The sequence below is a fragment of the Corvus brachyrhynchos genome, unplaced genomic scaffold (genome assembly GCF_000691975.1).
Source record: "Corvus brachyrhynchos isolate BGI_N302 unplaced genomic scaffold, ASM69197v1 scaffold14, whole genome shotgun sequence".
Taxonomy (NCBI): Eukaryota; Metazoa; Chordata; class Aves; order Passeriformes; family Corvidae; genus Corvus; species Corvus brachyrhynchos.
Genome location: NW_008239110.1, coordinates 23,064,078 through 23,076,558, shown reverse-complemented (window position 1 = coordinate 23,076,558; position 12,481 = coordinate 23,064,078). Strand labels below are relative to the sequence as shown.

General features: G+C 40.4%; 1 protein-coding gene across 11 annotated transcripts in view; it reads right to left on the bottom strand.

The window, feature by feature from the left end:
* Nucleotides 1-12,481, bottom strand: part of ARID1B (AT-rich interaction domain 1B) — a 296,599-nt gene that overhangs the window by 15,206 nt on the left and 268,912 nt on the right. For all 11 annotated transcript variants that reach the window (XM_017739507.1, XM_017739513.1, XM_017739516.1 and 8 more), the window contains 3 exons: nucleotides 11,794-12,003; nucleotides 8,224-8,428; nucleotides 570-708 (listed from right to left, as the gene is read on the bottom strand). In XM_017739507.1, coding sequence (XP_017594996.1) covers nucleotides 570-708; nucleotides 8,224-8,428; nucleotides 11,794-12,003 — 554 coding nt within the window. The remainder of the gene's footprint in view (nucleotides 1-569; nucleotides 709-8,223; nucleotides 8,429-11,793; nucleotides 12,004-12,481) is intronic.

Sequence of the window (12,481 nt, the reverse complement as noted above, 5' to 3'; positions counted from 1 at the left end):
ATAAAGAACTGTTTTGCTGGACTCCAGTGGACTAAGGCTCCTTAACAAATGGTGAGAAGGCTTCACTTCAGATTAAGCCAGTCTGTGTGACTCAAAGAGCACAGAACTGAGAGGGATCTCAGTTGAATCCTCTGCTATCTCAACCACTGTTATTGTATACGCTTTTCATAATTTGAATTTAAATAACACCTTAAAACCACATCTCTCCTTCCTGAGCATGACTGGATCTGTTGACCAGAGGTGTACAGGATAAGCGAGGAAAGGAAGGTTGTGGTTTTAAGTTGGTGCTGTTGGGTTCCACCTTCCTCCCCACTACTGACATATTCGCATGCACCTCTTTGCACTGGTGCTTGTCTGATCTTTCTCTGGTGCTTACAAAGCTAATGGACCTCCTACTCCTTCCTCCCTTACCCTCTCTCTCCTCCAAAAATAAATAATTTTCTGCCACTTTTCAGCCTCTGACTGGTTCACCACAGAATTACATGAGTGCCTGTGCAGCTAGGAAAGACTGGATTAAACTGCTGCAGAACTAGAGCCCAATGAAAAATGAAGCAAAGCCTTTTTCATACCTGCCACCCTGCATAGGTGTCATCTGTCCATGAGGTGTGGATGCTGGTGTTGGGGGCTTCAGATCGCCTGGCACTTCTGTCATGGAATTACTACCAGTGGACTGTGGAGTCTGTGGGCCTTGCAAGGAACCAGAATTAGCTGAGAAATTTAAAAAAAAGTAATTATTGAAAGGTAGCAGCCAAATTCCTGTGGAAATAATAATCATCAAAGAAAGGAAATGGTTCTTTCCTCCAGAAGCCTGGGTATACCTTAATCCATCTCAGTACTTTATAACTTCCCCAAAATCCTCTGAGATCAGGATATGCTGTGTAGTAATAGCCATCATCTTTCCTAGAACCATGAATTTAATCTGCTGCCTGAAGCAACATGAATAGCAATCATCCAGATGAAGGATCATTTAAATCAGAGGTCAGAGATACAAAGTTAATTGTCTGTAGTTTACAACAGAGTAAACGAAGGTTGTTCTTTGGCATAGCTCCTTATAATCACTATCACAACACATATGTTTATAAGAAATATAAGAAATAAATAAGATGGTATTTAAGAAATATACAAGGCAATCTGGGATCAAGAAGAAAAAAACAACTGAAAGTAGAATTTGAACAGGAGGCTACAGCTAACACTCCTAAAAGAATTGTAAAAATAGAAATGGACATCTTAACAAAATGTTAGTTAGGGTCAGTCATGGTAAAGCGTATGTAACAAGACCAGGTCAAATCTGCAAAGCATCAGTTTAATCTGCAAAAACTTATTTGTTGAGATCTCAGAAAGCAATAGAGTATCTACACTAGTGTCCTCCTTAATGGAGGTAAATAGCTTGATATTCTTGCTATGACAAACGTAGAAGAGCATTTTACTGTTGTTCTGAGCAGCAATAAGGGCATTAAATGAATACATCAGATAAGCTAATGGTAAAATACATCCAGACCAGTCTTCTAGAGTAGACACCAAAGCTATATTTTCATATGACTACTGAACAGAAACATGCCTTGAGCCCAAAACTCTGACATAGTAGTTTTATAATTTAGAAGGTGGTAAGTGAGGATTAGTAACAACATCTAAGCCTTGGATCTGACAGGTCTTGCAGCAGAAATTCTGTGGATGAAGAACTTGTAGGATTCAAGTCTTTAGATGCAACTGGGAAAAAAAATACCAACAGAAAAAATTCACAAATCCAACACACTGAGTAGGACATGGATTTGGCTTGAGAGGTCCTTCTTTTTTATGAACTGTCATGTAAGTATTTTATTTCACCTGCCTATCTACATTCAACAACCAATTAACAAAACTTTATAAATTACTGTTAGAGGGAAAGTTGGAACAAGCAGTATGGGTTTTTCTTCTGCGTATGAAAGAGAGTAGTTTATAATTGACTCAGAATCCTAGAACACTCATCATCCTGACAGGCAGAGCTTGTTTTTAACTGAAGAACACCTTTTTTATATGTGTTTCATTTATATCTGTAACACATGCTCCCCTATCTGGAAATCAGTCTCAGTAGCAAGTGCATATGTAAAATCCACATTGTGTGGACCACATTGTTCTTGTCCTCAGCTTTCTGAGGCATTTTTGAATTATGCTTACATAGTAATGAAGTGCAAAAAAAAGTTTAGGAAAAGCTCTCTGACTGCATTAGTACAGTAACAAGAACATTTGCAACAACTAATGCTACAGTTAACTGAAGGCTTTAGTGCTATAATAAAACAAAAAAATCATCATATTCACATAAAATGAGCTCTTTGTATATATGACCCCTGAGCAGGTCAAGATCATTCTTCTGCCCTTGAGCTTTAAACACAATTCTAGATTCTTCTAAAAAGCTTGAAAGCATTTCTGAGTTATGCCACAGATTGTCACATATCATCTTGCTATATTAGAAACACGTAAGTAAACATCTTAGTGTACCCATATACTTACTGTAAATTCGGATATTGCCTAACCCTGCATATTTCTCTTATGGTGGGCTATTAAGCAGCAATTAAGCTTTTCCCTATCCTACCTGAGCAAGAGCTTAATTCATATCTCAAGCAAATCTAAAGGAAAAAAGTAAAAGATTTTTCAGTATTTATGGGCTGCAGGAGTGCAGAATTATTGATAACAATGTGTTTTATATCATATTATATAAAGAAATGTTTAAAAGAAAAAAGAAGACGCCCAATGAGAAGCTACAAGTCCAATTTCTATCTTCTGGCTGGCAGTTATAAGGTTGGTTATTTTTCCTCAAGCCTCTTTCTAAATGACTGGTTATAAACAACGGAAAAAATGGAAGGCAAATGCTGTCATGAGAAGTGCAAAGTTTCTGGTACTGCTTTTTTAATACACTTTGCCCTTGACCTCCACTGGGTTAGGGACACTTCTACAGAATAGAAACCACAAGTGTTTCAATCTCTGGATTAGGACACGATCTACCAAGAAGAGCTTGTATTTCCTATTTCACCTTAAATTTTACATTTGCTGGGCTGCACTCTGAAATTTTTACATCTATTTTGCAGGGATTTTATTATGTTAGATGTTTGATTGTGGACATCCTGAAATAGAAACAGTATCTTTTAGAGTGCTTCATAAGCTTCAGTATTAAAGCAAGTTCTAAGAAGGAAGACAAACAACAATGTTCTTTTAGGAAAAGTGATCTCTGCTTACATGATTCTGCAGCTATCTTGGGGATGTCCAGGAAAAAAACCTGTGGGTTCATAGCTACTGAATTCCTCACCTCCCATCCACATCTAAGCAACATTTGTCTTTCAAGCATTGTAACAGATTTGTAAGAATATGCTTTTCACAATAGAAAATACATCAAAACTTAAATACAACTGACATCTTTGTCAGTGAGAAGGTGAGGTCTTCCACAGTTTGCTGTGGAAGCATGTGTTTGTAACACATGATAGCATGCATTATTCTCTGCAGCATGGAACTATAGTACTGGCATGGCTTTTGCCTTGCAAAGCTGGCATGGCTTTCAGGAAAGACCCTTTATTTACCAGAGAAGAAATATGCAGCTAAAAAAAGATATAAAACCTTTCTCTTGCCAGCAATTTTTTTCCCTTTGGGAAAAAAAAAAAGAAAGAAAAGGAAAGAAGAATGCAACCTCTTGAAACTCCATTAATGTGAGGCCTGACATGCTCTCTAGGATATCCCTACCTTTTGCCAGAAGCTACAAATGTATACTCTAAAGTAAACAATGGAAAGGTTACTGAAGGTTAAGTACATTCTCATACTTCAGAGTGAACAGCCAGCCACCACGCTGGGAAGATAATTTACACAGCACGAACCCAGCGCCCCAGTTAGGCTGGACTGGGGGCCGCTGGCTGCTGCAGGGCCCCCCGGGCAGGCGTGGATGCAGGCACGGGGCACCTCTGCCTGTCCCCCCAGCCACCTCTCCCAAGCCCTGGCCCATCCATCTTCAGTGGGGATTCCCTGGCTGGCCTCATGACACGCTCCATGACATCACCTGCCTGCTAATAATAGCACTTCAGTGAGCCACCCGCCAGCAGAGAGACGGATGGGTTTGGTTACAGATGCACTCACTGAATGGCTGTGTCCTGCGGTGCTGTGTTGTGTCCCCCCCTCGCCATCCCCCTCCCCAAGTCTCCTTTCTCTGCTGCCAAGGAAACACAGGCAACACACTCCTGGCACATTCTCGCTCTCTCTTTCCAGCACAAGCATATGATTTTTCCAGGTTTGCTTTAATGAAATCTCTGTTGACATCAGGGCCAGCTGCTGTTACTCACAAGAATCCTCAGCTGGACCACTTTGGCCATCCTGTTCATTCAACAGAGGATAAACTCTGAGCCTGTTATTTTGAGAGTTGTGCACACATAACTGCACAATGCAACTAAGAATTCAGAGTGCCAGAGGACAGCAATGGAAAATAACTCCTTCATGCTGACGCTCTCTTGGAATTTTTTCTCCAGCATCCATTAGTGCTTACTGTAATGGTGCCCAGAATTCTTCTCAGCTTAGAACTTCCCACATTATTTGTGAGCATTTTGGTCAAAACTATCAAACACATGACAGGAAAAGCATTTTCCCTCTGCACCCACTCCTGGAAAGCACTGGAGCACTAGAAGGAAGAGGTATGATGCCGCTCACTCTAAGGGAGTTTTTACACAGTTAAAGTCATCAGCAGTTGACATGGACCTTGGCACAGACCCAGTGATCAGGACAGAAGGCCAACAGGGGTCCCCCAATAGTTAGTCTGTCACTAGGCATTTGCTACTGATGGCATTACCTGACCCAGGCAGATTTAAGCTGATACAAAGGCCTAAGCCTACCACAAACACATCGTCAACTTGCACAGCCTCAGAGCAGTGCCAGGTACATTAAAACACTCAGGCCCCCAGCCCTCCCCAGGAGCATTATGAAACAGCAGAAGAGGCTCTGACAGTGATATGAAGTGACAACTATTAAAATGAGCACCTAATGCTAACCCTAACACCTTGGCTACTGTGCAAATCTCTGCTGATCAAGGCCAACCAGTCTGTCACTTTGCTGCTCTACTCTCATTCCTTTTTTCAACTTCTTATAATTGCTGACACTATCATGAATTGCACTGTACATCACACTAAATTATTCACTCCTTTACATACCATTTACCTTATTAATGATGTTGTAAAAACCAGAAGTGGCGGAAAAATCCCAAATATAGTGCTACAAGCAAATGGACAAACACATGCTCCCAGATCACCATCTTGCAGTCCCATAAATTTGACTTACACATCGCATCCTTTCCTTGACCGTGCTCTTCCATATGAATCTCCTCGCCATGGCTGTCGTATTGTGTTTCCCAGCCCTCCCTCTATGCCTGCATTCTAAAGGTCATCTGTGAGGCAGTCACATAACCACCCCTTGGATCTGAGACATCTGCAAGAACGGATTTGCTCTAAGCTGCACTTCAGCCTGCTCTCACCTTGCATAACCACCTACCTGGGAACTATGACAACATTGGAACCGAATCCTCCTCTGTACCATAAAGGCTGCCAGTCCTCATGTATTCTTATGAACAATTGAAATATTTAATTTTAAAAGTTTTATGAAGATCAGTTGACTTTTAAGATCTCAAGACTTGTTTTGTAGCATCAACTTGTTAGCACTGGACAAAATACAACACCCTCCCCTCTGAGACAAGTCCCTCTCCTTTTCTATCAGATTAACTTCAGCCCTAATACTGTAACTAGTTCCCTGCAAATGGATTTGGCTTCTAAGTGGCTCTGCCTACACTGAGCTAACTGCACAAGAGAGGCTAATGGTTAAAGCAAGGACCTTTGGAGGCTACTGTTTCTTGTTGTATTGGGCTCCTGTTCCCTCTGAAAGCCAAACAGTGACAGATTATCTAAAGTATGTCTACAACTCTGCTTCTTTTGTGCAGCTAAAATGTTAATGTTGGTATATACTAAAGGAAAAGGAACAAGAAAAAAATCTGACTATTAAAGAGAACAAGCTTGTACTCTCTGAGGCATCTATACCTCAGCAGGATTTCATGTACTAAAGCTGATACACACTGGGAAAGCCTTTCTCCGTACAGAAGTGCAGTCCCATTCAGTGACACGAGCTCTTTTCTCTCCAACAAAACAAACCTTGAGATCCTTGCTTGCTTCCCCCTTTTCTAGTCTCTATGTCCTGCTGTGTTTTTATTTTACAAAAATGGTTTCAGTTCTCCTCAAAGACAGCTTGCTTGAATGTTATGATAAATTTAAACTTGGACTTTGCCATTTTCATTTGTAGCATCACGATGCAAAAGAACCCTGTAAAGTGGTACGTCGGACAATTCCATTCCTTTGTTTCATGTTTACATATTTAAATAACAATTCTTCATCTCAAAATTCAGCTGATATATGGTGATCATCCCCAATTCAACTGTTGAGAGCAGTGTTGGAGAAAGAAGGTAAGGGAGGAGAGAACAAAGCATAATACTCTTTCATTTTTAGAGACAGATTAATTTATTCTTCACTGTCCTTAACAAGTCTAACCATTTCAGCTTCCCTTACCAGTCTTCTCAGGAGGTGACGGGCACCTCCAACATGTATTTTTTGCAACTGTGCACATTCAGGACACTCTGTGCTTATTTCAGACAGATAAACATTTGGACTATGGGCTTTACTTCTAGCACCAAGTGTTTTTCTCTATCTCCTAAACTTATTGCAAGGTAACCTAATCTCCTCTTCATTAAACAATCACCACTGGGGTATCTGATAACCCCAGGTTTTAACAAGGTGGAGGAAATATTTAAGTTATTACATAGGGATGTACTTAGGAAGATTTTAACTAAACACTCCCTCAAATCCTTACACTGAATAAATCAGGCTGAGAAAGATTTAAGCCTTATCACTGTTATCTTTTTCTGTACTGACAAAGCACTATTGTAAGAGATAATCTTGGAAAGGCCAGAACTTTATTATATGATTATAAAGGTCTTTGCAATTTTCTAGTATCCACAATAGGGTACTGAAGTCATGTGATTGCAAACTGTCTGCAGGGCTTGCTGGCTATCTGACTCTCCACTTCCCATTTTCAGCCAGTGAACTGCACTAAGAAATGAATAAATTAATTTAATTAGTATTAAGTTAATTAATATTAACTTAATTAAGGAATTAAGTTAATTAGTATTTTCCTAAACTTGTGTTCTAATGCAGGAAACTACTGTAAACATTCCAGAAACTATATTCTCTTGGCAGTAAGTGACAGTGGTCTGCCTCATAGTAATCGTGGCACTAATTCACAAATTTTGTCAAATTATTTTGTTGGTCAGAAAAACTAATAACAAAAGGAATAATCCAAAATAATTAAAGGACCTTTTTACTCTACCATGGGTAGTCCAGAAGTCAACATCTAGACTAATACTATGACTCTTCCTATGTACTTAAAATGTTTCTACTTAAGAATAGTCCTGTCTTGAGTATCAACTGTATCAAATCTTGAGAGACTTAAGCAGCATGAATTTAGAAAGAAAACAGTGGTTTCAAACATCACCCTGTAAAGCAAAAAAGAACAGCCAGAATAAAGCAATCCCAGTTCCAATTTTTCAGATGAGAAGATAAAAACAGTGATCCTAATGACTTCTCTGACACACAGGATTAGCAACAAAAGAACAGAGCGCGTGCCTCCGAACTAGGATGTCTGGCAGTGGGGATACACTCTACTCTCAGCTTTCCATCTGCCACACATTCAACACGAGCTGCATCAGAGCAACCATCTGAGACGCGCTGATCAGTCCAGCATCTGCCATCCTGCTCCAACTGAAGCCTTGCTGATCAACAGTTGGGCTGAAAATCAGCTTCAGTCACGGCAAGGAAAGTGCAGGTACAGAGCCTGACCTTTAGACAAATGCATGCTCCTGTCTCACAGCAGAAGCACATCCGTGCAGAACTCCGTTCTTTTCCTTACGCCCATGTCACTGAATGTTAAGGGTACACTGGCACAGACGTCTTTGTATGTTGGACAAACCAGATACACGACTGCGGGTGGCCCTGCAGACTTAACACTGATTTGACTGAGGAGCTGGCTCCAAGTTTGAGAACAAGATGTCAACAACAGATTTATCCTTGTTTTTTGTCCAGCATTGTCGAGACATGCTTATAAACATATAAGGTGCAACGACCTAGCATCCCTTGCACTCAGAAAATGGTTGTGTAAGAGGCTGCAGTTTATTTGACTTACCAGGAGATGGCGGCTGAATCTTAGGTTGTTTCTTGGTATCTCCAGTGCTGAAGACTTCTGGCGGGGGCTCCTCCCCTCGCTCAATCTTGCACTCGAAGGCAAACAGGTACTGAATGTATTGTTTTTTCAGGGAGCTGGCTGCGCTGCTCGAAGTGCCAACGTTCAAGGTGGTTGCCAGCTCACGCCATTTCTTGTTTTTATTAACCTAGCAAAGTAAACGGCAGAATCATTGGTTTGCAGCAAAGTGTTTTGTTTAAGTCAGGAAACAAAAAAGGAAAAAAAATCCCACTTAATGTCTTGGTTTACTTTTTTTATTTTCCTCTTTTAACTAATGCTCATTACTCCCACACGCAGTAATGCACAGACAGCATTTACAGTTATAAAGCCATTAAGGAACCTGCTGATAGCTACATAAAAAGCTTTGCTTGTGGAGTCTTCTGCATGGTGCATCCTTTAAGTGCCTTACACCCTTCCAGGGCCTATGCTCTTCACTTAGCAATCCATCTCCAAGTAAATTCCTGCTCACTCTCTCCCTCCCTGACACCCACCCACACCCACCCCATTCTAATTAAAAAGCAGCTTCTAAAATATAATTTAGAAAGCAATAACAGTGTTATTCTGCAATTTGTTTGAACGTTGATATGAAAAATAAATTTTTCTCCCAAATAGCCACCAGCTGTCAAACAGTTCAGCTTGTAATTCCTGGTTCAATTCCTTTCACTTTAGTGCATCTTGCAGGGGCAGATCAATGATTCTCTGGCTAGATGAGAGGCAGAGTGAAGCCAGGCCCCTTAATTAATTAAGGCAGACTTCAAACACTCACGGCTAGTCCAGCAATACTCTGTATTACAATGCTGACTGCACCACTCCACTGCCAGTCTTGTTTGCAGCGTAAGGCTGAGAATATTGAAAGACTCTGCTCATGACTTCCTCAAACACAGGTGATCTGTAATAATAGTGAAGTTCATTTGTCATCCTGGATGATGCCACTGACTCATTCGGCTGTACCACTTGTAGCAGCCACTGCTTTTGCTGTAACACCTGATGCCCTTAAGTTCATTCAACCAGTTATGCCATTTCTAGGTATGATCCAAGGAGCAGGGTCAGCACCAAAATAAACGGGCTTTAAACATCTGAGAATATCAGCTTTTGTGGGTAGTGATTCTGATTCTATGATGTCTGCTCCTTGCCCTAAGGCCTGATATTTTAATGACTCCAACTTGTGTAGCTAGAAAGATTGTTAGCCATACTATTCCTTAGTCTGTGTGCCAGAAAAGAAAACATTTTCTTAAGTTTCTCTCTGTGTTTAATAACACTGTAACTGCTGCCAGTCAGCAAAGATCTTTTGAGGATGGCATTAACAGCAAGCAGGTTGGCATGGCTGTGCAAAGTGTTTTTATTTCTCTGGTGCATCCTGCAAGAACCCAGGAGTTAAAGGAGACCAGATTTTCATAAACTGCCCTTGTTGAGGCTTGAAATCCAGTTACACAGCTCTTTGAGCCTACTGGCTTACAGCTAAGTGGTGCGTAACAAACACATTGCATAATGCAAACTGAAACGTTCATGCCTAAATGCCCAGGATATTGGCATTTAAAAGAAGACTGCCAGCAGCTGGTCTGTTCATGTTGGGACCCCATCAGCTGCAACTGTTCAGACAGAGAATGTGCACCAGCGCTGCACAGCTCCACTCCCTGGCATTCTCTGGGCAGAGTCACAAGATGTGGAGTGCAGCACTTGGAGCAACAGCTTTTTAGGAGGGCATCACACAGACACATTTAAATAAAACTCAGCAAGCAAAGCTCTGCACCTCTGAGTTGCTCTAAACAGATAAACATAGTGAACATTCATGTGGACACACCAGCAAAACCAGAAGCCTTCATTTTAAGTGTAAATTTTCACCGGTACTGAAGCACACACATTTATAACTCAAGCTCTTTCAAAAATCAGTCTAAGTGAACAGCATCTATTCTTTGGCAAAACATAAAGTCTGTCACTGAAAATCAACACAATGTCCCAAAACAAAATAAATTTCCATAATAAGCAAACATGAATGACTCTCTAGAATATCCCATCTGCCCCCCATCTTGTTCAATTTTGGATGCTAAGAGTCACACTGTGGGCACAATCATGCTGTATGAGGCAGAGCAGCTGCATGATACGATTTACCTGTAATAAAGTTTCTGAGCTAAAAGTAATCAAATCCATATGATGCTGAGGAGCATGAGCCGATCACTAAAAATGTCAGGATAACATCTCTTACCCATATACAGCATTTAGCAACAGATGACTGTAGTAGGTTTCTCTGCCTTCCTTTAATAAAAAGAATAGCTAAAATCCCTGGATTTGAAAGGCCAATGATCTAATTCAGTAGTCAAATCCTATGTTGTGAGGTGCTATTAAAAATAGCTTTGAAAGGGGTACTAATTGATGTTGGACATTCCTTTCTTGAACTAACCACATAGATTATGAAAACATGTTCTCTTTTTGAGAATCTAATTTGTTTGCCATTTTTTTGAGTTCAGATTTTGTAATGAGTGTAGATTGTACCTGTTTTAATATTACATGTTTTATATAATATTACACATGCATATTTCTCTACATGTTAGCTATGTTTAAGACCTCATTTTGCAAGGCATTTAACAAATGTCTTCAAAAACATAGAACTGATGGATCCTGGCACTTCCCAATAGTTTCTAGCATCTAGCCAGTGATCCCCCAGATGCAAGGGATGCTTTGTCATCAGGCAAAGACAGGCAACTTTGAATGCCAAATCTAAGCAAGTACTGACCGTTTTCTCCTGCTTTCCCTTTAGATGTTAAACAATGAAACATTTCATTTTGATCTGTGGTGAACAGCCTTATACAACACATGAGTATTTTTCAAACATCCCTTTGCAAAACTTCCAGTTAGCTGGTGAGAACACAAACGAAAGCTTCTGTCTCCCATCTGAGACTTTTTTATTCTCAGCTCTTCCTGCTCTCATTTTTCTTCAACTCATTTAGGTAATTCACCTTTTCCTTGTAATCATTATGTTTGCAAGGCAACCCAAAATATCCTGTAAGCATTTTCCAAACACAGGGCAAAGCACAGTCTGTGTATAAGAAACAAATGTACCATATAGAGACACTCAGAATTAAAGGTTTGGGATGAAGGACTGTGTTTTAAGAACATGTCTGCAGTTTCTCTGGAGAGATGAACTGAATTGTCCTACAGGCTGTATCTCTATATGGGAAAGATGGACTTAAAAATTTCCTTTTCCTTTTAGCTCTATCATCTGCTTCTTACTCGTAACTTTGATCCAGTGGCCTTTTCCTCTTTTCTTCTCTCAGCAGCATTACTAGATTTCCCTGAAAAGGCAACAATTTCATCTGTCTACAGCAATGGTCAATCTTGATTCAAACTCCAAAGTTTTAGGGCCATTATAAAGCCCAAAATGAACTCCAGACAGATATCAAAGCATGAAATAAATTTTCTTCAACAATATTGCCAGTGCTGAAAACCTAATGATGGAAATACTCTAGAAAAAAGGGCATTGGCTTTTTGAAGGTTTCACTTTTAACCAGTTCTCACCTGTGCCAAACCTCCAATCTCTTTGACACAGACATAGAGCCTGAACAGGTCCAAGGGCTTCTTGCCCACAGCTGGCAGACTGGCCACAGGCGTGCCCCTCTCCTCCATGAACGTCAGGTACCGATCTACCCACATCTTGCGCTCCGGCTCATTTCCTAGCTCATAGACTTTAGTGATCTTCTCTCCAGTTGTGGTAGAGGAACTTGATTTCTAAATTGCAAGAAGAAAAGAAAGCGTTGGGGGAAGGGTGGGAGGGGAAGGGAGAAGAAAGTAAGAAACTCACAACACTGAAAAAGAGAAGATGTCAAACAAACTAAAGCTATCACACAACAGTCAGGAATGAAGGCTACTAGTTCAGGCACAAACAGTACATTCTGTCCATATGCAGAAAAGTCAACTTTATAAATAAAGGGCCCAAACTCCCCATTTTCCTATTTCTTTCACTGATCTGAACTTTGGATCCCAGAAGGCAAGTTTCTGATGTTGCCTCATGTCATTTTAAGAAGAGGTAGCTCTCACAGAGTGCTTCTTACCCACTTATTTCAAAGTGCTTTGCAAGCAAATATTTTGGTAAAATTAGAAACAAGCTTGTCCCACACAAGTTTAGAAAATCGTAAAACCAAACCAATCCTCTCCTCTTTGCCCTCAAAGATGGGCTAGAAAACCTGGAAGTGATCCTCCACAGCAG